The sequence below is a fragment of the Poromitra crassiceps genome (genome assembly GCF_964638095.1).
Source record: "Poromitra crassiceps genome assembly, chromosome: 25".
NCBI classification, from domain to species: domain Eukaryota; kingdom Metazoa; phylum Chordata; class Actinopteri; order Beryciformes; family Melamphaidae; genus Poromitra; species Poromitra crassiceps.
In genome coordinates, this window is record NC_139649.1 from 17,747,827 (window position 1) to 17,775,212 (window position 27,386).

Below are 27,386 nucleotides of genomic sequence, written 5' to 3' on the forward strand. Positions count from 1 at the left end.
GTTTGTGTTGTACTTTTGACACGTCTGCATTTCCCGATGAGTTATTAGTCGGCGGTGATAGATGCCGTCACGTAGCCGTGGCGTCTGTCATTACCGTGCACACCGTTGGCGCCTCGCCAATGTGTCAGCACGTACTCAGTTAGAGGGTCTTCGCCACGCTGGCATTGTTTGTTTGGCCTGCACCCAAGTGTTACGCAAGGGGAGAGTTTAGAATGGAATATATCAAGTATATTGCCCAGAGAATTCTACTCGTGCTGTGTGAGTTCATGGGTTTATTATTTGTGATTTGAGAAGGCCTGTGGTGGTTGGTTACATATATAATTATTATGATTCTGCCACACAGGGGTATGACTCCAGCAGAGGCTGAAATTAACTTCCTGGAGAATGGGAAGAAACTGTCCATGTACGGGGTGGACCTCCATCACGCTAAGGTGAGCTGTTGCCTTTTCTTATTTATTTATTATTTATTATTATTATATTCCGGGACCACTAGAGTAGCTTTGCATGATTCACAGTTAAAAAAACTCCTTATTTATTTGTACTGTCCCTTTATGCAGCCCCTCAGTTCATGCCTCATGTCTGAAACATTTTTAGCTGACGGCAGAAACTACTGTGAAAAAGAGTTGAACACTAGTGTCAAATGAACGATAATATCTCAAAAGCTATACATCGCATTGCTTATCTTTTTCTCATTTTAGGTATAATATATTAATGTAGTGTTAAAGTTGTGTGAACTGTCACCCTTTTAAAATGTGCGAAATTTAGTTTAAAAATAAAGTACAGCCTGTAAATACTGGTAGAGTGAATTGTGACATCATCACGCACTCAAGGCTGGTTCCATACAATCCAATTGGTTGGGTATGGTTTGAACAGTGAAGGGAGCTGGAGCAATGGCAATCGGGGTCTATCTGACATCACCTACAGTAGACCCATGTTCTCGTTCAAATCTCGTAGTCTCACGTTCAGAGCAGTCAATATCCCTAAATGTTTTCAAATGGGGATAACTTTCACGTACGTTTACCTCATTATTTGAGACTTTGGCCACATTTAATATGAACATCCAACATTGCAACAGCTATATATGACACAAAATGTAAATTAATACAGGTAGGTCCCCTTTAACTAACATGCAAGCGAGTTTCATGGATGAATATGGTGTTTTCATCTTCTCTACATTCTGCTCACAAATAATTTCTGCCTTTTTGGCCGCCACAGGATTCTGAAGGGATTGATATTATGCTGGGTGTCTGTGCCAATGGCCTGCTGATTTACCGCGATCGGCTTAGGATCAACCGCTTTGCCTGGCCAAAGATCCTCAAGATCTCCTATAAGAGGAGCAACTTCTACATCAAGATCCGGCCTGGAGAGGTAAGAACTGAACTGGCCCAGGATAATTGAGCCTTTTCACGAGGGCCATTTTGTGTCGAAAAGGCAGGGTAAACACAGGTGCAAGCAAAACAGTAATGAGGATTTCCAACTTCCAATCACGGAAGTTGGAAACCCTCATTAGTGTTTTGCTTGTCTTTACCCTGCCTTTTCGACACAAAATGGCCCCCGTGAAAAGGGCCTATTAGGCCACGGCTTCAAATGTTTGCGAACTATTACGAGTGGTAAGGTTGAAAAGTGGCAGCACAGCCAGTGCAGAAATGGATGTGTGGTCAGTGGTGAGTAACTTGGGCTGAGCAGAAAGCTGGAAAATCCTCTTGCTTTTTTGCTGCTCTGCAGGGTCAGGGTCTATAGTCTGGCCCTGGGCTGGAGCTTATGGTCCACGCTGAGCCTGGCTATGACAGGCTGTCTGGGCCAGACCCAGTCAAGTGACAGAGTGAGCCTGTGATCAAGACGAATAAAGACCTCCTTTAGCAGAGCTGCTGCAGCTGCAGCCACAGCCAGAATGGAGGGATAAGGAGTATAAATATAGAGCCATGAAATGCCATCCTCCATTCTGTCCAGTCAGGCAGTGGGTGGCATATTGGGAAGCAGAGTCTGTGTTGCATTGACTTATTCACTGACATTCAAGGCTTTAACTACATTGTGGCAGTAGTGTTACTGTTTATGCAGGGGGGTTTCAAAGTCTGAGACTGTGGGCCTCCCCCCAGACAAAGCTAGGAAAAGGGCACACCCCCCTCACTCAATTCCTGGAGGCCTATTGGATCATGATTATGTTATTTGACCCCATAGACACCCAACAATTGAGACAATATAGCCTGATATTGCTGTTTGACTTAGTCAGACTACACCAGATCTTTAACCAAATCACACACATTTAGGCTATTCTATGTGATCTCCTTAACTCAGAGGTTCTCAAATGTTTTTCAGCCAAGGACCCCTTACAAGATAGAAAATATACCGGGGACCCCCTCATTCTGATTTGTGATTTTGGGCTAAGCTTAATTGTTTCCACGGTAACGTGCTTGACTTTTATTTTGATAGGTTTGTTATTAGAATGTAATCCATGAACCATTTTAGATTTAAAGCATAAACTATTTTCGTTGAACTATGAAGATTTTGCAACAAAAAAATATATATATATTTTTTTTTATTACATTACATTTACATTACGTCATTTAGCAGACACTTTTGTTTTGTCCAAAGCGACTGACAATATCACAATTTGTCAACAGTACAGAAAACCACTATGCAACACAATCAATGACAGCCAAGATATTTTGATAGACTAGCACCATGTAGGAAGTAGTTTGAGAAGGAATAATTAACATATAGCATTTTTTTTTTTAATTAATTTTTTTTTTTTTACTTGAAAACTTTTCGCGGACCCCCTGGCAAAGTGCCACGGACCCCTGGGGGTCCGCGGACCCCCATTTGAGAACCACTGCCTTAAGTAATGTAATATTTTTTTCACTTCCATTCACTGAGCCTCCCCTGAACCTGCTTGGAGCCCCCTGGGGAGGCCTGCCTCCCACTTTGAAAACCTCTGGTCTAGGGTGACAACCAGATTGATTGCTTATAGACACTGTGCATATGGGCAATAAAGGGACAACATATGTTTACTGTATTTTTTTTAATGACTGCGTCAAGGTTGTCCTATGCTTTATTCCGTATCTTGTACCAAGGAAAGATTGTGCACAACAAAATACTGTACATGCACCTCCCGCTAAATACCCCTCTGTCTCCCTGTTGTCCCTCTCCTCTCCTCCCCAGTATGAGCAGTTTGAAAGTACCATCGGTTTTAAGCTTCCCAACCACAGAGCTGCCAAGAGGCTGTGGAAGGTCTGCATCGAGCATCACACCTTCTTCAGGTAAGGATCCATCTGCTCTCATGGTTGCATGGTTGATGGTTTTCCGTTAAAGGCCTATCAAGGCAAAGAAAACATTTCCATTTCCGTGTGCATAGCTTCATTAGTTCTGACTGCACTAATACGTTCACTGAACAGTGCGCTGCTAAATGTAGTTCCTGTGAAAATTGTGCTGAAACTGCTACCCTCAATAATCACCTAATGAATACTGAATCTGGCTAGTTTAATTCAGCTACAGGTGTGCAGTAGGTACAAGACTACAGTTCACCCGCACAACAACAATATATTCCTAGCATGCTGTAGGTACATTCAGTAAATCGTCATACTATGTTAAAGGCTTATACAAAGCCGGCTTGAACGGCCTCAAGAGGTTGCTGCAGCTCAATTGCACATTTACTTGCATCCTGAACACAACCCGTTCAGAACTTTGGAGGGAATCTTCACCACGACATACCGTGTCTGAACACAACCCGTTCAGAACTTTGGAGGGAATCTTCACCACACACCGTGTTCTGAACACAACCCGTTCAGAACTTTGGAGGGAATCTTCACCACATACCGTGTCTGAACACAACCCGTTCAGAACTTTGGAGGGAATCTTCACCACATACCGTGTGGCAAGAAATAGCTGGAAAAAAGATGGAATCAAGTGACTGACATATCCAGCATATTTACCAACTTTACCAAGAATGTGGGTCAGTTTGACAAAAATATCGTTTTTGCAAAGAAACATAAATGAAAAGGAATTTGCACAGCTTGTCCCCGGATGTGAGCTGCCCAGTCTGCAAGAACTCTACACACCCAGCGGTGCCTCAGGAGCTCCCTGTGGATCTTCAAGAACTATACACCCAGCGGTGCCTCAGGAGCTCCCTGTGGATCATCAAGGACCTAACTCACACCGCACAACACACAACACACAACCCCGTTCTCCCTCCTGCCCTCAGGAAGGAGATACAGGACCCCCAAAACACACATTAGCCGACTGAGGAATACCTTCTTTGCATATAGCCAGGTCATAAGACTCCTAAAAAAATAGCGCACACGTACGTACGCACGCGCGCACACACAAACACACACACACACACACACACACACACACACACACACACACACACACACACACACACACACACACATTACATGTTTGGAGTGTTCGATAAAAAAAAAACATCTCGCAACTTTCATTTCATTGTAGCACCTTGCACTGCCATTGCTACTGTTCTCCTTTTTTCAAATATTATTATTGCTCTTGTGTGTTTCAGTTTTTTATGCTATGTTTTGTATTTGAATGAATGAATGAATGAATGAAGTATTTATTGTCCGTTAGGATATTTGCTCTGTACAACATCATCGGTGGTCATTTGTAAACAACAACAAGACAACAACTAGACAACGAGCATCATCACAAGACAGAAAAACATGATCAGGACAAAACATGCATAGTTGGAAAAAGGAGATGGAAGTGAAGGGGGAGGGGGGTGTATCAGAGTCCATGTTGTCCTCTGTTGCTTTTTTGCTTATACTGTATTGTGTCCTGTGGAGCCTCCCGGCCTAAGACTTTCACACGAGTGACGAGTGACTGGAGTGACAATGAACATTGAATCTTGTTTCAAACCATGGCACTGATTGGCTCAATTGTTTCAAGAACAAGCCGTTGACTAGAGCAACACCAGACACTCCGAATCGCTTGAAATATCTGAAAGTGGGTGGGATGCCATTCAAGAGTCTAGAACCAGGCTGGGTCAGGTGTTCTCTCAGAAACTGGGTCCACCAGTCACTTCTTGTGGTCAAGAACCTTTAGTTGTTACAGTACACCAGAATGTATCTTTGATTGCCTGCAGGTTGGTGTCTCCAGAACCTCCTCCCAAGGGCTTCCTGGTGATGGGCTCAAAGTTTCGCTACAGTGGAAGGACACAGGCCCAAACCAGACAAGCCAGCGCTCTCATAGACCGGCCTGCTCCGCACTTTGAGCGCTCCACCAGCAAGAGATACCTGCTGTCTCGAAGCTTGGATGGAGGTAAGCACCAACTTGAATAAAAACAAAGCAAACAGTCTGTTTTATTTAAGTGTAACATTTAAAATGCCTTGTGAGTGAATTTCTGCTTCGGGATCTTGTTTGCAAGCACAGGCTCCATTTTCAGCAATGTTAGGCAGTCAGATCCTGTCTTATAGGGTTTGACGGATCGGTTTGCTGATATATCATTGAAATCAGATATCAGCTTGTCAGTGTCATCATCCATTGCCAACATGACAGAGTTTCTGCCCTGAGCATCAACAACCTCAACCAAATCAATCTTTCCAGTGTGGTGTGGGAGGATTTTTCTCTCAGCCTGCTTCAGGGCTGAGAGCTCCGTTTAAAAGCTGCCAATTTACCTGAAGGAGTTTAATTTGTTCTGCCTATTAATGGAGAGTTTTAGGAAAAGCTATTTCAGAGGCTTCTCCACACTGACAAGAAAACATCTGGGGAAAACACTTAAAACTTGGAATTTTTCCTGTTTTTATGCCTCTGCCGGCGATAGCCGTGGCCGGAGACATTATGTTTTCGGGTTGTCCATCCGTCTGTCCGTCCAATGCTCATTAACACGATACCTCAGGAACGCCTTGACAGAATTTCTTCAAATTTGGCTCAAACGTCCACTTGGATCAGTGAGCTTGTACAGACAGGAGCCTGACCCCATTGACTTTGCATTTATTAATTGGTTTGTGGCAAACCATCTGGAGTAGTAGCAAAAATCAGAACTATCCCTTTAATATCGGCCCATATCAGTCGAAACCCCACTGTCTTTATCCTGACTGGTCTCTGAGAATAATTCAACTCGTGTCACCAGCAGAGTTCTCGCGGCCGGTTTCGGCCATGTGCGAGAACCACGACGGCCTGTCCCACCGCCCCAGCCAGCAGCCCCGCCTCCTCCGCAGCCCGTCTGTGGACGAGCAGCCCCGCCTCCGCAGCCCCTGTGTGGACGAGCAGCCCCGCCTCCGCAGCCCCTCTGGCCAACGCAGCCCGTCTGTGGACGACGAGCAGGACACAGAGTTGGAGCCCAGTCTGGACCAGGACCAGGATCAAGACCAGGACGAGGAGGACCAGGAGTGGAACCCGGAGACGGATCAAGACCAGGAGCAAGATGGCGACATCACCCCCAGCAAAAAGAAAGAAATCAAGGTATTCTAGACTAGAAATCTTGAGTCTATATTTCTCAATTTGCGGTGTTTAGGACTCTTCATGGGGGTCTTTAGAGTCAAGCTAGTATGAGAATGGGGTTTTAGTCAGCTGGTTGATTAGCGTGTGCGCGGAGACGCAGCAGAGACTGCAGGGGTGCTGATGCAAATGGGTGCAGTGCGAGCTGAGGCTTATCCTGCAGGGCTACAGCGCTGTGCTGACGGGGTTTAGCATCGCTAACACTTCTCCTGTCACTCCTATTCACTCAGGCTCATATGCTTATTGCTTACACTACACTTCCCATAAATCCCACTAACCGCTTTACAAGTTTTTACTCTTTACCTCATTATGCTGAGACATGCACACTTGACTTTCCCAAGTCCTCTGTCGCTAACACACTCTTTCTCTTCAACTCTTTGCTTGCCAAAAGGAGGAGGCTGGCTCACCAGCTGACAGTAAACAGGAGGTATTTGGTGTCTGGTGACCCCTCTGTCTGTCTGTCTGTCTGTCTGTGTGCCTGTCTGTCTGTCTGTCTGTCTGTCTGTCTGTCTGTCTGTCTGTCTGTCTGTCTGTGTGTCTGTCTGTCTGTATGTCTGTCTGTCTGTCTGTCTGCCTGTCTATGTCTGTCTCTCTGTCTGTCTGTGTGCCTGTCTTTCTGTCTGTCTGTCTGTCTGTGTGTCAGTCTGTTCATCCATCCCTTTGTCTTTCTCTCTGTCAGTCTGTTTGTATCTCAGTCTCTCTCTCTGACCGTCTTCCGCTGCAGTGGGCATTTGTCAAAAATGTGGCAAAAAGTCTTATTATCACTGTCAGAGAAAAGAACAAGAAGAAAGTGCTGCCAATGCAGCACATACTGTAGCCTCCATGACAGAACCTGCAATGCCCTCCTTTGGCCTGGTGTATGTTATGTATATTATAACATGGCAATGGATAACAGCAGCTATGGATGACTACCGACATCATCTTTTATTTTGGCGTTATATTCACATTGGTTTTCAACATGCAGGCCACCGTGTCTAGTCAGTGCCAAAGTGTTTGCTTTGATGGCTGTTTAAATTTCCAAATAGTCAAATTTGACTTGACACGGTCACCATTCAGCACTCTCTCTGTCTGGCACGGACATCACTGGACCACTTCAGTAGATCATCTTGATGGTGGTTTGTGGCTGGCACTGCAGCGTTTCTGGCTCCACTGCTGTATGAGTGAAATGTTAAGCCAGCCATCCTGTCTGTCTCCCTCATTGACTTACCTGCTTTCTCTCTGTCTCTATCCTGTCTGTCTCCCTCATTGACTTACCTGCTTTCTCTCTGTCTCTATCCTGTCTGTCTCCCTCATTGACTTACCTGCTTTCTCTCTGTCTCTATCCTGTCTGTCTCCCTCATTGACTTACCTGCTTTCTCTCTGTCTCTATCCTGTCTGTCTCCCTCATTGACTTACCTGCTTTCTCTCTGTCTCTATCCTGTCTGTCTCCCTCATTGACTTACCTGCTTTCTCTCTGTCTCTGTCTCCATCCTGTCTGTCTCCCTCATTGACTTACCTGCTGCCTCTCTGTCTCCATCCTGTCTGTCTCCCTCATTGACTTACCTGCTGTCTCTCTCTGTCTCTGTCTCCATCCTGTCTGTCTCCCTCATTGACTTACCTGCTGTCTCTCTCTGTCTCTGTCTCCATCCTGTCTGTCTCCCTCATTGACTTACCTGCTGCCTCTCTGTCTCTGTCTCCATCCTGTCTGTCTCCCTCATTGACTTACCTGCTGCCTCTCTGTCTCTATCCTGTCTGTCTCCCTCATTGACATACCTGCTGCCTCTCTGTCTCTATCCTGTCTGTCTCCCTCATTGACTTACCTGCTGTCTCTCTCTGTCTCTGTCTCCATCCTGTCTGTCTCCCTCATTGACTTACCTGCTGTCTCTCTCTGTCTCTGTCTCCATCCTGTCTGTCTCCCTCATTGACTTACCTGCTGCCTCTCTGTCTCTGTCTCCATCCTGTCTGTCTCCCTCATTGACTTACCTGCTGTCTCTCTGTCTCTATCCTGTCTGTCTCCCTCATTGACTTACCTGCTGCCTCTCTGTCTCCATCCTGTCTGTCTCCCTCATTGACTTACCTGCTGTCTCTCTGTCTCTATCCTGTCTGTCTCCCTCATTCACTTACCTGCTGCCTCTCTGTCTCTGTCTCCATCCTGTCTGTCTCCCTCTTTGACTTACCTGCTGCCTCTCTGTCTGTCTCTCTCTCCATCCTGTCTGTCTCCCTCATTGACATACCTGCTGTCTCTCTGTCTCTGCATTTTACCCCATCCCTAAACCCACTGACCCTGCACCCTTCACCCGGCCCCCCCTCCCCTCATCCTTGCCCCCTCTCCTGCCCCAACTCCGCTCTCTCAGTTGGAGCAGGAGGCCACTCCTCGGCACACACAGGAGGTACCGCTCCCCGTCTTCGGGCCTTGTGCCTCATATTTGCTACCGCTCCTTTGTCTCTCCTGTTCAGCCTTTCAGCGACAGCACTTTTCCTGCGTTCCGCTGCGTTTCCAAACGCCATCGCCATTTGTAACGGCGCCTGGCAGCCACGAGCGCACTAGAATACTAGACGTGCTTTGACAGGTGTCCAGCCTAATCCACGATTCTCTGTTGAAAAGGGAACACTGCAGTTGGATGGGTGCTGTAAGCAATTATCTTTTCTCCCAAAGAGCCTACAAAGCACCGGTGCACGTTCCTCACTGTCCTGGAGTATACAGTAACTGTTACCACTCCAAAAAGAATATATATAATGAAGTCATCATGACATTTTAATTAACAAGCAAATGTAATCAATGTTGCATATTCATTCGCTCATCTACATGAGCAGTTGTGTTCATTTTGCGTTTGTGCCTCAGAAAATAATTCATATGGTTAATTATCCTTTGTTTGCAGAGGGACTGGGTAGCATCTTAAATGCCGTGTCCCTCCACAGACGGCTGCACAGAACAGCGATGCAGCAGCGACACCCGGCCACAGTCTTCAGGGAACATGAGTGCATCCAATTCATCCCGTGGCTGCATTCCCTCCTGTGTACACATCCATTATTTCACAGCCCGTTCACTCATGCACATCAGGCGACAATGTGGTGTGACTGTGTGTCCACGTGATCGATGCAGTCGAAAATTATGTTGACGCCCCTGATAATGTATCCTCTCTTCTCTCTCTGTCTCTCTGTCTCTCTGTCTCTCTGTCTCTCTCTGTGTCTCTCTCTCTCTCTCTCTGTGTCTCTCTCTCTGTTTCTTTGTCCTTCCACTCTCCTGTAGTTCCTGGATAAGTCGCAGGACGTTCTGCTGAAGCACCAGGCCAGCATCAATGAGCTGAAGAAAGCCTTGCGAGAGCCCAACAGCAAGCTGATGAACCGTGAGAAGCGTCTGTCAGGGACCTCCCCGAGCGGCACGCCCGAGAAGAAGGCAGTGAGTGGGGGGGATGAGTGTGTGTCTGCGTGTCGAGGGGAGGGGGTGGGGGGGGCTTGCGGTCCACTCGCGGCTGAAATCTCAAATCCAACCACCTCTGATGTTTGATATTCAATAAAAAAGTGCATTGATATTCCAGTCTAGCCGCTGTCACGTTGAATCCCTCTCTCTGTGCTGCTCGGAGGTGAAAGCAGGCGTGCTTGGGTCATATCATATCTTTGGAAAGACTTTTGTCTCCTAAAGGTGCGTTCACACCGACCTATTAAAGTTTGTCGCTGGCATCGAGTTTACATACAAAGTCAATGCAAACGAGCGATTGAGCGTATATTCGCCTGGGAGAATAATCGCTGGGCGTCCGAGCGGCAGAGACAGAGCGACAGGGAGAAAATACGCTCGTCGCTCAAGATGAAATATTCCAACTCGAGCGAAAATACGCTGGCATCAGTCGCTCGCTGTTCAATGCTGATTGGCTGCCGTGTGAGAGTGAGTCAAGGATCACTCTGGCTTGGAACAAACCGCTGGTTTATTGTGTGGCAACAAACCGCATTGACAGGCTGACAGCTGACATGAAGTGAAGTCTGTACTACCGGTATGCAGCTCGCATTAGGAGCACGCTGATAGGCTTTAGCTTGTAAACAATGACGGTGGCTCGTAGTGGACAAACAGCATGACATTGCGTAACTTTATATCCCCCACATGTCCGTCATTTCGTGTGCCTGTTGATGAGCGATTTAAACAGAGCGACAGCGCGATTCCAAAGGGTTGACTTGAGCGACAGAGCGAAAAATAAATATCTCGGTGTGAACACAGCTTAAGTGTTTTGTGTGAATCATTCAAGCTTGACGAGATGCCACTATGATAGACAAGAGGATGAGTGTGATTAGGGAAAGCGGTTGGTGTTAGAAGATGTTTCTCCTGCAGGCGGTGTGCCAAGGTGTTACAATAAGATGGGCCTCACAGGAGCAAATAGACACATCTGTGATTTGTTTTACAGATGTGTGTGTAATGAAATACATTCTATTCATCCCTGGTGCACAAGAATCATTCTAGCATCATCTCAGAGGTACTTGAAGATGACTGACAAGTGGCTCATGAGGAAACAACTTGAATAGATGACATGCAAGATATTTTTGAGATTTACACAATGCTTGATTTATACACTTGAGAAACAATTATCTGTTATCGTCCCCCCCCCCCTTCATTGCCTATAGCAATGTGCTTTCTTTATGCCGGATCACAAAGGCTTTTTTGTAATGATGCTATTGAAGATAGAGTACTAAAATTGTAGTTGTCAGATAGTATAGACCTGATAGTGCCTAAAGTTTTCGACAGACAATCTCTGGTTTATGCCCATAGAATGTCAAACATTCTCTCCTGCAGAAAGTGTAATCTGCCATTTGTCTGATTCCAGGCATGGGAGGGTGTTATTCTGTTTGACTGATGACAGTTAAACGTCTGAAAAAAATCGCAACGCTCTTGACTGTCTCTCAGGGAATCAGCGGAACGTAGCCCTTTGATGTAGTTACAGAAAGAAAAAAACATGTTTGCATTGCAAATATGTGCTGATTTGGTTATGTGGATTTGGTGGTTGTCAGGTGCGAGCAGAAAGCAGCAGAGTTCTCATGTCTTTAGCTTCGAGTCTTTTCTCATTATTAAAACGTTACTACTGAATAGCTCAGTCAGGTCCTGTCATTACTGATGGTCTCCCTTCGCACGATCCGTCCCCTTCCTAGTATGGGCCGGGAAAACACTGCCCCCAAACTCATTTGATTGGTCGCTGCAACTGCTTCTTCCTGAAAACGCGCTTAAGATTTGGGTTAGGGTATGAAAAAAGTGACACTCGGGGTGTGCTCGGTCCTGTGGCTTAATGGGCAAAGGTGCCTGCCTTCCAATCTGAGGCCTGGGATGGTTCCATTCCCGGTCGAGAACCACACACATTTTTATAAAACATTAGGCTTAGACATTAGGTTCAGGCAAGTACAACAATGTGGTTAGAGTTAGGGTTTGGTTATGGTCGTGGTTAAATGAGAAAACCCTAACCCTAATCTTAACCACATCTTTTTTACTTGCCGCATGTTTTCAGGAAGAAGCAATTGTGGCGACCAATCAAATGAGTTTGGGGCAGGGTTTTTCCGGCCCATACTAGGAAGAAATGTTGTTCCAGCAGCAACTGTTAACTTGGTGAAATCAGTTTGTGCGTCTGCCTTCACCCCTGTCTCTCTTTCTCTGTCTCTGTCCATGCTGCATGAAACCGTATCTTCTGCGTCTTCCTAAATGACCCTCTCATTTAGAGTTGGAGTGTTAATGGCTGTTCTTCCTTCTCCTCTAAACTCTCTCCTCTGCCCCTCGTCGGCCAGTCGGCGGGAAAAGACCCTGTCAACAGCCTGTCTGTTGAGGGGTTCCTCCAGAAGACTGTGGTGGCTTCACCTGAGGTTGCACATCTCTCACATGCTTTTTTCATCATATAGTAATACTTCGCATTTGTGCTTTGATGAAATGTCGTGTACTGCATTCTGTGCACTTTCTCTCATATGCCATTGAAATAATATCCAAGAAAAATCCAACCATGTGTAACGCATGTGAACCAAAACCTGATGTACCTTTGGTACATTTTTCTGTATTTCAAGTAATTGTGGAGATTTCATTATTTGCGGTAGCTCTGCTTGGATTGTCTAACTATGTTTAATCTATACCAACATGTAGGGCTCTGAGGAGTGGGTATTGATTGAAAAGCAAGACACTTACCAACAAGACCATGACTGGAAGTCAGAGGAAATGAACAAATCTCTCCCCTCACCCCCATTCGTGTCTGATTCCTCTTGGGAGAAAGAGAAGGGTCTGGAAAAAGAGACAGATGTTACCATGACGATACATATCGAGGTAGGGGATGACGGACAAAAAGAAATGAAAAGCCATATCGATGAGTTTCCATCGCCTAAATCATCTCGGGAGGCAGATGAATCCTGTGAGCCTTGGCCGACGAACAAAAGTCGTTTTGTGGTTCAGTTATCTGACAATGCCGACTCGTTTCAAGACAAATCTCAAGGTAAACCATCTCAAGCCCTCGACACTCAAGCCCTCGACACTGAGGCAAACAACGATGTGGTCCAGGGCACACGCCAGAAGAAGGAACACACCGCCTCTAAACAGAGGAGAAAGAGGAGACCCCAGAGTTTAAACCTGGGGATGCCTGCTGAACTCATCTACAAGGAAGAAAGCGACGGCTCGACCGGGGGAGAAGATGAGGGTTCGGACTGGGAGGACAGTCCAGAAACGAGGTCTGACGCAGGAAATCACTGCGAGTCATCTCCGCCGGCGATGATGGAAGATGCATCAGGGAAGGATCAGTCTGTCAGGGTGTGTCAAGATGGCACGCATGAGGAGATATCGACAGGCGAGAGCAGCGAGGTCTCCACTCAAGCAGCAGAGCAGGTGAAGAGAACAGTTATGGAACAGAACAGAGCAGATATGGCCTCTAGCTCAGTGAATGGACCGGGAAAGGTCGAAAATGATTCATTAGCAGAGGTTAAGGACGAGTGCATCTTGAGCCCACAAGTGCGAGCGAAGAGCCTTATTGACAACAAAGAGCTGGCAGAGGTCAAACTCAGACAGGTCAGGACACACGAGCGGAGAATCAGTAGTTCTGGGGGAGAGGATATTGAGGGTTTGATGGGGGACAAAGGTCAGAGGAGGGCGTTTCACCGGCTATCAGGCAGCAGCTGCCAGTCGGAAATCACCCGGATTGTTCCTCTCAAGCCGGAGAGGGCAAAGAGCGTAGCGGGCAAAGATGAGAGGGACCGGCCAGGGCAAGAGGAGTCCTCCGCCAGAGTCCTCAGAAGGGAGTACCGCTGGTCGGTGGGCTCTCCGGAGGGATCGTCCGACCTCAACTGGACCGACGTCTCCGCGTTCCACCAGGCGTTCGCCACGGACCTGGAGGCCATGGCGAAGTTTGAGACTAAAATGGAGCTGCACGACGACGCTTATCAGTTTGCTAGAGGAGCCGCAGAAAGCCAATTGTTCGGCTCGAAGGTTTCGGCGCTTCTTCCCAAAATGGCTCCGCCGGCCCCGCCAGTGAAAACACAGAAGGCCAGGGAGTCTGGGCTGATACTGCGGAACAGCCGAAATGCCAGCAGGGAGCCTGGCGGCCCGGACTCAGCCAAGAAGAGACACTCGGTAACTCCGCTCGGCATCTCTGCTATTCAGTCATTGGAAATAAAAGCATCGCATGAGCTTCAGACACCAGACTCGCACATCATTTTTCCTCAGTTTTTTTTTCTCCGTTTTCAGTGACTTGAAATGCTCATATACCTTCCCTAATACGTGCCTGTAGGAAGAGCAGGCAGCGTTACTTTTGGCTCTGGCTCTGAGTCCAAATGAGTAGAGCAGCCATCAGTGCATTTGCCCCTAAAAAGTTTTGACTTTTTGGCCACCCAATTGATTCCCTCCCCTTTGCCTTCACCCTCAACATGTACCACAATATCTGGCAAAAATCTGTACAACTCACTACTGGCTGTGAAAAAAAGAAACAATGAATATATCTCATGTTTTGGTTGTTGGCTTGTCTTCCCCTTCCCTACTTTTCTGAGCCTCACATTTCCTTCCAACTCACGTTCTCTGTCAGAGGGTTGCAAGGAACCGAAGGCTCACATTATGACCGTCGATGTGATGATGTTTGCACATCTCCATGCTTTTTCCCAACTGAAAACACAAACAAACAAACAATTTATTTCATCCTAATGTTACAAAGGAAATCACTTGTTTGCGGAAAAGGGAGAAAAATGTCATCATCATCATCATCATCCATTCCTTTATGCTACAGATAGCTATCATCTCACACAAATGTGCATAGTTTATTTGCACACAAATCATTCTGAAACGAGATCAAAATGATTAACTGGAACTGAACATGATTCCCCAAATCTTGCTTGATCCTTTTGTGCGGCGATGATAATTCATAAATAATTCATAAATCAGTCAATCAATCAATCAATCGCTCAATAAAGATGCTTTTCTATCCACAACCTCAACTGGATAGAAAGCTAACCGGTGTTATGAACACATTGGCTCCTCCAAACGGGTAATGTGCATCCACCCACCACATCCCAATGCCCTGGCTACAGTCAGATTTGCTGCTTTCATTTCACTGTGGGCGTCATTAGGAGCTTGCACGCATTTGGCTCTGGAATGAAAGGAATTTGAAATGAGCAGATGTGACAGCTTTCATCATTGGCCGCCTTTTCATCCGAGTGGAAGCCTTGCACCTATTGGATGAAACAGAGTGGAAGCCTTGCACCTATTGGATGAAACAGAGTGGAAGCCTTGCACCTATTGGATTAAACAGGCACGAGAAGAGGTGTTGCCTCAGTGACAGTCGTGACCAGCATCAGATTGAACTCTGGGCTGTGGAAAACATTATGTGGTCTTCCAAACGTGGAATCACTTGTATAGTCATTTATGTATAGGTGCCTTGATAGCACTCGTATTGTAAAGCGCACAATATCATTTGACCATTTTAATGTTCCCCTGTTGAAATTCAAGGTGCATAATTATTATTGTTGCCGATTCACTTTTTCTTTCTGAGGGCAACCAGTGGCTGTTGCTATGCTGAAAACCTGCTCATAATACAAAGCGCATGACTCTCTCCACTGGTCGCTGCTCATTCTAACAAAGAACCCTGGCTGTGTAGATGATGTGTTTCTGTTGAGATAAGCTCACCTCTTTTCTGTCTTCTAAACTCTGTTGATGCTATGCTGCTGCTGTAGAGCTTGAAATTCACGCCTGAGGTCATTAGGACCTGACTGGATCTGCATGGACCCAGTGGGCTCAGCTCGGGTCAGGCCTGAATTTCACACCTAAACTTGGGTTTGTGTCGGGGTGCATTTGAAAAACATATTCAATGATTGCTTTATTTGCTTCACTCAAAACAAATTTGCAATCTCAGGCTTTTGTCTGATTTTGCCTCGCAAGCAGAAATACACCAGGATCCCCAGTTTAGGTTTGGTCTGAAATAATTTGGGTTCAGGTTTAGGCTGGGCTCAAATTTTACAGGCCCCACTGAAGCTCTACTGTTAGGATGTCTGCTCTTCTGATAGCCTGTTTGTCTAAATGTCCAGTGGCTATAGTTGAGCTTCTGCTAACCCCAGTGTGCTCTGCCCTTTCCTCTGCTTCCCCCTGCAGGAGCCTCTCTCCACTCCTGCCATTTACGAAGAGCCGTTCGCCGATGCCAAGGTTGTTCATTAGTATTTAAACTCTTCACACGCCCCTTCGCATGACCTGTCTTCCTCTTCTTCATTGTTTACCCAATGTTAGATTGCTGCCGTCTTCCTGTTTGCATCCCTCACAGGTAAACCCCCGCATGCCTCCTAAGTGACTGCGAGCGCCTCCCGGTGTCCTGTATGAAAAGGTGTCACATATCAGGAGATACTAGAGCAGTCATGCAGTGGGGGGATTTGCAAATACTAAATCCAAGCCTCATCAAAGCCAAGCGCGTTGTTGAACGCTTTCGGTTTATTTTCTAAAACAGACACAAGTTCATTTTGTTCCAAAATGCAGAAGGAACCGTGTCAATTCTCTGCCTCGTTGGCAGCTCATCCATCACCATCCTACACGGTCATTAATCTCTTTGTTTCATGTTGACATGATTGCATGCCAGGTGATTTTGTCACTGCGTAAACATGGTACAGTGCTATATATGCTGCATGCTTTATCGCTTTGATTTCGGATCCTCCCCGAATCCCACCTCGAAATATCGGGACGATACCGCTCATCCCATCCCATGTCTCGGCCGCCGTCAGTCCGCCCGCGGTTGTGTGACGTCAGAGCTGCGCTCCTCTTTGTCTGCCCTCCCCCCAGAAGGAGCTGGGGGACAGGAGGCCCTGGTCTGAGGAGGAGCAGGAGCGCGACACGGTAGCCTGCATGAGGGAGAGCCACCTGGGCATCGAGCGCAAGTGCTCCAGCATGACGGTGAGCTCCACCTCCAGCCTGGAGGCCGAGGTGGACTTCACCGTCCTCATGGACCTGCACCCCGGTGCCGAGGACTTCTCCAGGGGCGCGTGGGAGCCGGGGGACAGGGAGCAGCAGCAGCCCGAGGTGGGCCGCGAGGACTTCGAGGAGATGTCCCGCTTCTACTCGGCCCGTCTAATGGGCTCCACTGACAGGTCTCCCGTAGAGGAGAGGCTTCCGGAGGAGCGGACGCACCACGAGGTAGAGACAGATACACGTGTCCATCCCCGCTTCATCACCTTCACCCACTGGATGTTTTCCCCCGCCTGGCTGAGTCAAGTTGGCCATAACTATCTGCAGACTTCTTCTTTTTTCCAAGTTGGACCATTTCTTGTTGTGTTTGGATTTTTCTTTACGTTTTTATTCATGTTAATTATTTTTGTTCTAAACTGTTTCAGCTGTTGATTTATTCATTTCTGTTTCATCCATTATGATTTGTTAATCGTGCAAGTGTTACTTTCATTTCCCCTGCAGCTCCACCATCATAGCTATGCTTTTATAATAAAAAGTTTGCAAGTATTTCAATGTCACGTTAACCATATTCTGGTGCTTTGTCCTGAAAGTGTATGCTTCCCATAAGCGATGTACCATCTTTTCAGTGATGACCCTCAGTTCTCTTTCCATGAGGAGCATCCAGTAGAGAACTGTTTAGCTTGATGCTGTCTGACTGTCCCGTTGTGTTTCCCACAGCCCCCCGTGGCAAAGAAAGACGCCAGCGCTGTGAGCATGGCCCATATGCTGAGGAAGGCCGACGCCAAGATGGAGACACACACCAACGGTTCAGAGGTCCACTCCAACATCATGAACGTCTCACCACAGGTACAGCAACGCAAAGTGAACAGTAACTTCACACACCTGCTTCCTTCACATCCTCATTCCCCTGGCATTGGGTACATGCTGCATATACAGTAGAGTGATACTTTTCATATAATGGCTGCATTCTTTCATTTAGTAATCCATAGGTATTCAAGTAAGCAGTTGATACTGCAAGTAACATCTCTAAGGACAGTAGGCTAGGAAACGGCAGCTTAATCATCACAACCTATTGCATTTCAACATAATAATAACATCACCTGCATATGTTTACATACTGTAACCCCACATTTGTTTCTTTTTTTAAATTGTTTTTATGGTTTATATACGATTTTTATATTTATATTATATTTCTTCCCGCTGCTGTATCTGATTGCAGCTTGCAGCAAACCAATTTTGCCCACAGGGATCAATACAGTTTTGCCTTATCTTATACATTAATGCTGTTAAATTTAAACCAACCAAAGAGAGGTTGAAGGTCATTTCCTTCACTCTTCTCATTGTAGGAATGGTCCCATCAATCACCCATTATTCCCCCCCCATATTATTGGAGACAGCAGGAAATAGACTTATCAATTTGCAATGGAGAACTTTGACCTATTTTCTGGAGTGGGTCTTCTTGATTAGAGCAAGTGCATTATTCAATGACATAATGGCCACATTCACCCTACTTGAATGGCATAATAGCATCATTATGGAATGATTAAGGTATTGACAGGAAATTAATGTGGGCGATGAAAGCGAGTGGAAATCCCGTTCATCTCCGGAGGCAAAGATTTGAGTGGAGGCTCTCCCACAGGTGCCTTATTAAAGTTTAATCGTTGCCAGGCTATTTTGCCATTCGGGTAAATGGAGCTGATGAACTTGGCAATGATGGAGAGAGGGAGAGAGGGGGCGGGGCGGGGGGCGCTTTGAAGTGCCAGCTCCGAATTGAATCAAATCTCCAAAGATGTCCCAGTAAGCTCCCCCGGTCGCCTCTGTGTGTATCATTCTGCAGCAAACGGAGGATGACGTCAACTGTGGAGAGACAAAGGTCTCTGGCACTGACGTAACTCCGCCAGCAGAGGGAGACATGGTACGTCTCTCCGGCTCCTCCTCAGCAGCAACAAAGGCTTGGCTGTGTGCTCTGTGCCAGTGCCAGCTGTCTGCATGTCAGTGATGGGCGATACATTTTTTACACTATTGCAACCAAATTACAGTCAAAAGAATGTGTTGGGCTTTAGGATTGCCTTTATTGTGGATTTAGTAAGTATACACAAGCTGTTAATGGTAAATCATAGCAGTGGCTAGATGCTTTATGTATTGTTTTCATTGCAAACCGTTTGGAAGCTCAGAGAGGCAACCCTTGCGCATGTGCTGCCCGTGCTGCCCTGAAATGAAGCTAAAGGTGCTACTGTATGATGCAAAGCTGAATGCAGCAGGCATAAGGGTGGACACCTACTGTATGATGCGAAGCTGAATGCAGCAGGCATAAGGGTGGACATGCACTACAAGTGCCAGTGAAATTTGACTAGGCGATCGCAAGGTTGGAGCTATTTAGTCAACTAAATATGAAAGAGATCTTGCCGTGTGTGTCCACTTTCACATACAGTAGTAGTGTTTTGTTTTTTTCTCTCCCTGCGCTGGATGTTATTCTGCTGAGTCTTCCCACAGCAGTGTTGTGTGATCATGTATTTCCCGCTTCCATAAAGCAGATATCCTTTTAATATTAGGGAGTTATTCAAATATATATATATATATATACATGAATCTCAAGCTAAACCAGAATTATTTCACCATCTGCTGCAGAACTACAGCCAGAGGGAGGCACCTGCTACCCTTAAAGAAAATGGCTCGCCTGTAAGTATCACACGTTTTCTTTCTTTCTTTCTTTCTTTCTTTCTTTCTTTCTTTCTTTCTTTCTTTCTTTCTTATTCTTTTTTTTAACCCCCCCCCCCCCCATTTTCTCCCCAATTGTACTTTACCAATTTCACCCTGCTGCCCCGGTCGCTCACGCCCTCTACCGATCTGGGGAGCGCCGTAAACTAGCACCATGCTTCCTCCGACACATGCACAGTTGCCAGCCGCTTCTTTTCACCTGACAGCGGGGAGCTTCACCGGCAGGACGTAGCACGTGGGAGGATCCCGCTATTTCGACCAGTTCCCTTCTGCCCCGACACAGGCGCCCCGACCGACCAGAGGAGGCGCTAGCGCAGCAACCAGGACACATACCCTTAATCCGGCTTCCCACCCGCAGACACAGCCAATCGTGCCTGTATGGATGCCCGACCAAGCCGGAGGTAACAATGGGGGCGCGAACCTGTGACCCTCGTGTTGGTAGGCAGGCTACACTACCTGGATGCCTATTTGTCTTCTTTCTACTGTAGATATTCTAATCTGTAGCAGAATAGGAAAGTCCAGTTGCTGTGTCGTTCCTGCCTTCTCTCTCATCAATAACTGGAACAGCTCATATAATGTTATGACACAACGTGACCACATTGTGATCTGTGTGTGTGTGTGTGTGTGTGTGCGTGCGCGTGCATAATGCTCACAGAGTAATTGTATGATTTGTAATTTAATGCTATGATAACAGCTAATTGTCCTGACACATTAGCCCTTTGTTGCGAATATATGAACATTTGCGTGCATTTGTGTGCTCATCACTCCATGACCACCACTTCAAAGCCTTTCTCAACCCTGCACCACTGCATAGACTGCCTCCTCTGTGCGAGTGTGTGTGGGGCCTTAATTGGCCTGGTGTCCCTGTGGTGAGTTTGAACTTAATGACTGTGCTCCAGGTCAAAGCCGGCACCCTGGGCAGAGAGTCTGTTGTGTCCCCGCTGACCGTCACCGCCGACAGCGTCACCTCAGCAACCACGACTCAAGTTACCAAGGTAACTTGTTTTCTGTTCCCACGGTTACCGTCTCTGCCCACCACTTCTGCATCTGCATTCCAGGTTTAATTAGGGCGATGACAGTTTAGAGCAAGTATATTCCCCGTGTTCAAATAACACTCACTAGACTAGACTGACATCGTTTGGCATTTTCTTTTAATCAAAATGACAAGGCAAAACATTTGTTCAGTAATTAATTGACATGCAATACACAGTAATGGAGCTGCTGGTGTTGGAGTTCTGCTCTGATTTTCCGTCTAAAGTAATGATCATCAGTAACATTTTCAAATCGCTCCTCAAGGTTGCCGATTGAACACTATAGTTATCCAACCTATATAAGTTCACGAAAGCGTTTACGTGTGCTGTTAAACAGCGGTGTCTGATCGCACTTCCTGGAGAAGAAAAAAAATTCCTCTGCCGTTTATGCATTTAATGTTTTTTGTTTTTGTTTGTATGATTCTTTTGGAATAAACATAGTTAGCAGGAGCAGTGATGGCCACCATGGCTGAACAGACAAAGAAAAGAGCGCCACCTAAACTCAGCATTAAGGCTGAATTATACTCGACCAAGCTTGTTGGGGGTGGGGCCCCGCGAGTCACCGTGCAGACCCCGCGCTGGGGTTGATGCCATTATACTCAGAAAGTGATCAGCATGTATTGTACAATGGTAAATAGTGAGAACAGCCCGTGGAAAAGTCGCAATGAAACGCTATTATGTGCAGTACCGAGTGCGCTTTCACTCTCAAACGACCGCACATCAGCACATGAAGGAATCACCAAACTTGTTTTTACTGAAAGCCGTTTTACTTCTCGGCCCTGATTGCCTACTCTGTGATGCTTTTAATCTCTCTCAATAATGCTCTCAACACAACACATTTACTTGGTGAAATGACTAAAAATGAACAGTTGCAAATCAAAGTTTAGCCTACCACATGGGTCAAGAAATGTGGCGAAAACACAGCTCAGTGTTCAGGGCTCATTGGCTTGAAAGCGGCCATGTTTGGAGAGAAGCTCGCGCTGTTAGAAAAAAAAATCATGCACAAGGCGAGCGCCCGACGGAGCTAGCGAATAACCACGCCCAACAAATTTACGTCATTTGACGCGCCCGGCCCGCGCTCCGCCCACGCGCCCTTCACGGCAGGGTGAGCATAATTCAAGCTTTAGGGACTGCCTCGTGCCTACCCACAGGCTTGTCACTTAGTGTATTTGTCTTCCAGACTGTGAAAGGAGGCTACTCTGAGACCAGGATCGAGAAAAGGATCATCATTACGGGAGATGATGATGTGGACCAACATCAGGTGAGGAACAATGCAGCAAAACTATTGAAATAGCTGTTTTCAGGCCAGCTGGTGATGAAAACTACTGTGGACGGATAGCTCAGTAGCAGGAAACTACCAGCGAATGTAAAGAGTGAATGATCCTGTGGTGCTCTGCGTCCCCAGGCCCTCGCCATGGCCATCCAGGAGGCCAAGCAGCAGCACCCCGACATGCTGGTGACAAAAGCAGTGGTTATCAGGGAAACGGAGTCTCCTACAGAGGAGCAGCAGCGCAAAGCAGAGGTATGAGGAGAAGGAGATCACTGTAGAAGCTGACAAAAAGTAGTAAGCTTGAAGTGTATTTATTTTTAAGTATACTTAAGTACTGTATAACTACTACTACCTTTGTTAATAATTGTAGTGTGCTTTTACGTGTATTATTTTCTCACTTGTTGGGATTAAATTGGCCGACATTTTATTTGATAAGATGTACAGTATGCCAAGCTTATATCTGTATACTTTTAGCGTACTTGAGGTAGACTCACACTGATACTCAAAGCATACTAAGGTATATTTGAAATTCTGACTTTTACATTTATTCAAGTATACTAGTAGGCTATCATTTAAAGCACAAGTAAGCTAAGTGTAGACTGCTATTCTCAGCACCTTCTGCACAAGTGTATTCGACAAGTACCGTATAAGTACTTGTGCAAGTACAGCAAAAGTAAAACAAGACCTAGTTAGCCTAGTTAAGCTGGACCCATACTGCTGCCACTCAGTGTTGTGCAAGTTCACATAAGAGTGAGTGAGTGAGGCAGCCAGTCAGTCAGTCAGTCAGTCAGTCAGTCAGTCAGTGAGTGAGTGAGTGAGTGAGGCAGCCAGTCAGTCAGTCAGTCAGTCAGTAGGTGAGTCAGTGAGTCAGTAAGCCCCTGAGGATCTTCTAGGCCGGCCCTCCTGGGTCCGGCAATAAAAGGTGGCCTATACACTCTTATTTGTAGTTTTAAAGAAGTATAGCAACAGTTATTTTTTTTAGCATTGATACTCTGAGTCATTCATGTCAAGGGGGTTTGGCTTCCCTGTTTTTTGATTAGATTTTTTGACTTGTCTTGTGCTGCAGTCCTGATCAGCCATGGTGGCTCCTGAGACAGGGTCCAGGGGAAACGCCCCGTCCGTCCGGCCGTCAAGTCTCCTGCCCCGCCCCGCGGCACGCCACGATCCAATCAGAGGACTTCCTACTCCACTGTGTATACGCCCCGCGGCACGCCACGACCCAATCAGAGGACTTCCCTACTCCCACTGTGTATACGCCCCGCGGCACGCCACGATCCAATCAGAGGACTTCCCTACTCCCACTGTGTATACGCCCCCACACCAGAGCAGGCTGCGTTGGAGCCACGCTGCGGACCTCCACTCCTTTCCCTTTAGCCAAACCGACTGTGACTCTGGCCCGCCTCTGACCCGGCCTGCCACCCCACCCCTCCCCCCCCACACACACACACACACACATTTTTGGTTTAAAGTTGCCCGCCCCCACCAGAGCTATTTACCCATGTTACAGTTCTGCTACAGATGGCAGTTCATTTGTCTCTTTTAATTGCATATTATTTAAATAACAGGCGCCCGGCTCCCCTGAACTCGGGGGTTCACTTGAATGATGAGTTTCGATGATGTCATTCTGCTCGAGGTGAAGACAATTGACCGAGCCCCCCCCCCCCCCACCACCACCACCACCGCGCACGCACACGCACACGCCCCCACACACACACATGCACACACACACATCAGTATTCCTAGATGAGTCAATAGCCAACCCCCACGAATGGCTTCCTACTGTATCTTACTGTCCCGCCTCCCCACACATGAAATGCTACCTGAGGGCAGAGGTGGGCGGAGAGTCCGAGGAGCGGGGTGGGGTGCGGGCAGGTGGGGTGCGGCGGGGGAGAGCGGGCTGCAAGTGGCAAAGAGGCAGCCTTTTAGCACTCCTTCCCGGCACGACACCTTCAGTATAACCGATGGCCGTCTTACTCGCTTTTTACATTTTTAACAATTATAGAGGATCTAATTTATGTCCAGTGTTTGCTTGTTTATGAGATATGTATAATACTAGATGATGATTATAATATGCATGATTCAGCTCAACGAGACACACAAAAAAATCGCCAGAGGGAATGAAAAATACTGCGCCGAGAAGGCGGGGGGGGGGGGGGGTGGGTGGAGAAACTGTTCCTCTGAGAAGCTGTGCGGGCCAGGAGGCCACTGAAGGACACTTGAGGGAATACGAGGACGGCAGGACGGGATCAGCTTGGACTCACTTTGGTCCCGGTCTCCATCACTGTCCTCGTCCCATTTGACCCCTTACCCCCCATCCTCAGTTCCCATTTCATTTTTGGCATCGTCCTCCTTAAAAAAAATGCTGGTCACATGTTTTGGGCACAGTTTTACGATTTTTAGAGCAAATTTAATATAAATAATATTTTATCTAATGAGTTTGTAATGTGATATGTTTTTACTTTTTCTTACTTGATTTGTTTGTTTTGTTTGTTGTTTTTTTCCATCATAAAACAGAATTCACGTGTGATTCCTACTGTATGATCTTGGGACTGTTTGGTCTACATGCGACTACCCATCTCTTCTCACGCTCGTTGATCTAGTGCTGTGTTTGACTGGGGATCTTCAGAAATCGACAGAGATCTCTCTAGAGAGATCTCTCTAGAGAGATCTCTCTAGAGAGTGTCACGATGCAAACATGTGATGTAATGAACAGAAATCATCTGGAGCTGCTGCAGCCACAGTGAATAGGAGGCTGACTTGTATGCAGTTCATTGGGGTTTTGAAATCTGAAAGTGTTCCCATAAATCCTGAACATCAGCCTTCCATTCAATGTTAATGTACGGCTCCAGAAAGCGTGTCTCCAGCTTCTGGCTTCTCTCTTTGGCCATGCATACAGTAGCCGTGTGTGTGTGACTGAATTGTCCAAAAAAAAAGAAAGGATAACGTGGGTGCATTTGGTCTTCTGTTGGATTCACTCTTTTTTAAGTTATGATGTATGAGTTTGTATTTGTATTTATAGGAGTGGTGAATGTGAGGCCTGTGCTTGCCCCTCCTCCCCTTTTCCGTTTGTACTTCCCCTCACAGACAAAGCCGGGGTTCCTAGTGGCCGACCGTCTCTACCCATGACAACCCCTCCACCGCCGGCTCTCGAATATATTCTGGATAACCTTTAATACTATACTATGCATCGCCTATCGTCCGTACGAAGCCCTCTGAGGGAGCCTGGCTCACGTCATTGTCGACTTTGTGCTACCGTTAATCAGAGCGGTGAAACCACACCGCTGCGTGTGAGATTTGCAATAAGCAGCCATTCTCATTCTCTGTCCTCTAAAGGGAGAAAACTGTGAACTCTCATGCGTATAAAAAGCAGAACCAAATCTTACCAACACGAGGGTTAGTGATATTTAAAGGAGCTCTCAAATACTTGTGACCATGGCTTTGTCCCCCTTGTGGTGTAACCTCCCCCCTACACCCCACCTCCCCCAAACCCCCATCCCAAGATGAACTACTTTGAAAAGTGTCTACCTGCTGTCGATGTGTCCATAGAAACAACAGATCCCCCAAACTAATGATTTGTACATTTTACTCTGCTCTGTTTTATTTGACCTGCTCATATGACACTGGATTGTTGTGAAGGCACTTGCTTGCAATGATGGCAGCACAAATACTGTATTACTTGCTGGGGAATCCCGATCTTTGTTGTAGGATCGCAAAATACGACTATCTGCTGTGGGCATCAGGAAAGAGGCTGTGCGTAGGCAGCGTGGTGAGTTGAAGGGTGGAAGGCCTGTACTGTGTATAAATAACCGTACTTCTATGTATTATCCTGTAAATGATGTAGAATTCGACAGTACAAATATAACAGGAGCGCGCGGGATGTGGTTAAGTTAAGTCCATTTTCGAGTGATGGACAGGACGAGGCAGCAAGTAAAACCCCCTGAAGGACAGCGGTGCAATAGAAACGTCACACGAACGGGTGCCTTATGTTTGGGAGTCGTCGCTATGGGAGCAGAAGCCACAGTTATCTGTGCCCATACTGAAAGTGCTGTTAATCTCCATGAGGTGGATGTCCAAATGACCTGTCCCCCGTAAGTCCAAGGTGAGACGTGGCCGTCCTGGAATTGAATGACAGTCTTGTAAAGGCCGTGACGTTGGAGCCGAGTGAGAAGGAGTCCCGGGTTTGAGTCCCCTACAGTAACGGGACGAAGACATTTGATTGGCCCCATTAAGGTAGAAGCCGAGTGTAGTGCAGCTGATGGATCTGAAGAACTGCTCCAGATTAGCCTCCACCTTCAATTCTCCACAGCCTCTTGCTCTACATTCCCCCTAGTGCTTGATGGTGTGTATTTGCTGTATTTGCATTCAGTCTAAATGGAAAAACATACATGCATAAATAAATGTCTCAATATGATTAAAAAGCTGTCTCTGATTTTGAAAAGATGTTTGAAATGGTGACCACTACTAGTAGTACTAGTTCATGCATCAGATCATTCAGTATAGAAATAAATGTTTTTTTTTTTTTTTGTAATATCAAAGGAATGGAAGCGTTATTGCTGGTAATGAGAGGAAAGGGGCAATCATTTTGTTTTGTATTGACATTTTGCAGCCACATAGAACCAGTGGGTATGAGCATGGACACTGGCTCAGGCTGTAGTATCTGTGTGCTCTTAGTGCCACCTAGTGCATTTTCTGTGAGCAACAACATGTGGTCAATATCAGGAGCGTCAACCTAAAATGTTGGTGTTCTCTCAAAAGATTCTCTACTGTAAACTAACCATTCATAAAAGACAGGTTTTTCTTGTCTTTTTTTTGGCCTCTCCCCCTCGATCCTCTCCCCTCCTCCCCTCTCCTCTGCTCTCCTCTCCCCCTGGTTCCCCCTCTCCTCTCCTCTCCCCCTCTCCTCTCCCCCTCTGCTCTCCTCTCCCCCTGGTTCCCCCTCTCCTCTCCCCCTCTGGTTCCCCCTCTCCCCTCCTCTGGTTCCCCCTCTCCTCTCCTCTCTCCCCTCCTCTCCTCTCCCCCTGGTTCCCCCTCTCCTCACCCCCTCCTCTGCTCTGGTTCCCCCCACCCACCCCCATCTCTCCCCTCTGGTTCCCCCTCTCCCCTCCTCTGGTTCCCCCTCTCCTCTCTCCCCTCCTCTCCTCTCCTCTCCCCCTGGTTCCCCCTCTCCTCACCCCCTCCTCTGCTCTGGTTCCCCCCGCCCACCCCCATCTCTCCCCTCTGGTTCCCTCTCTCCTCTGCTCTGGTTCCCCCCACCTCTCCCCTCTGGTTCCCCCTCTCTCCTGTCCCCCTCTCTCCCCTCCTCTGCTCTGGTTCCCCCCACGCACCCCCATCTGCGGTCGCCTTTTATACACATCCCAAACAACGCAGGACAACGTGATTGGCTGGCTCAGATTTGAACAGATCTGAGCCAGCCAATCGCGTTATCCTGTGATGACGTAATGTCCTGTGCCCCATGACCGGATGGACCATATATGGACTTCCTCCCCCCCCTGGCTGCGCTATCATAGCTGCTGACTGTTACTGCACTATCCGTCAGATCCGTAACATGGACGTTACTCTGCAG

The 27,386-nt window shown here is 47.0% G+C and overlaps 1 protein-coding gene across 3 annotated transcripts in view; it reads left to right on the forward strand.

The window, feature by feature from the left end:
* Positions 1-26,199, forward strand: part of LOC310798301 (band 4.1-like protein 1) — a 108,702-nt gene extending 82,503 nt beyond the window's left edge. Inside the window, exons 8-20 of one of the 3 annotated variants that reach the window (XM_083660806.1) lie at positions 344-431; positions 1,216-1,368; positions 3,160-3,257; positions 5,096-5,271; positions 6,083-6,414; positions 9,680-9,829; positions 16,007-16,057; positions 17,522-17,650; positions 19,433-19,483; positions 20,422-20,517; positions 21,734-21,814; positions 21,959-22,075; positions 22,890-26,199. In XM_083660806.1, coding sequence (XP_083516932.1) covers positions 344-431; positions 1,216-1,368; positions 3,160-3,257; positions 5,096-5,271; positions 6,083-6,414; positions 9,680-9,829; positions 16,007-16,057; positions 17,522-17,650; positions 19,433-19,483; positions 20,422-20,517; positions 21,734-21,814; positions 21,959-22,075; positions 22,890-22,895 — 1,528 coding nt within the window. In that variant the 3' untranslated portion in view covers positions 22,896-26,199. The remainder of the gene's footprint in view (positions 1-343; positions 432-1,215; positions 1,369-3,159; positions 3,258-5,095; positions 5,272-6,082; positions 6,415-9,679; positions 9,830-16,006; positions 16,058-17,521; positions 17,651-19,432; positions 19,484-20,421; positions 20,518-21,733; positions 21,815-21,958; positions 22,076-22,889) is intronic. The other 2 variants (XM_083660807.1, XM_083660808.1) reach the window with 2 other exon arrangements.
* The last annotated feature ends 1,187 nt before the right edge of the window (positions 26,200-27,386 follow it).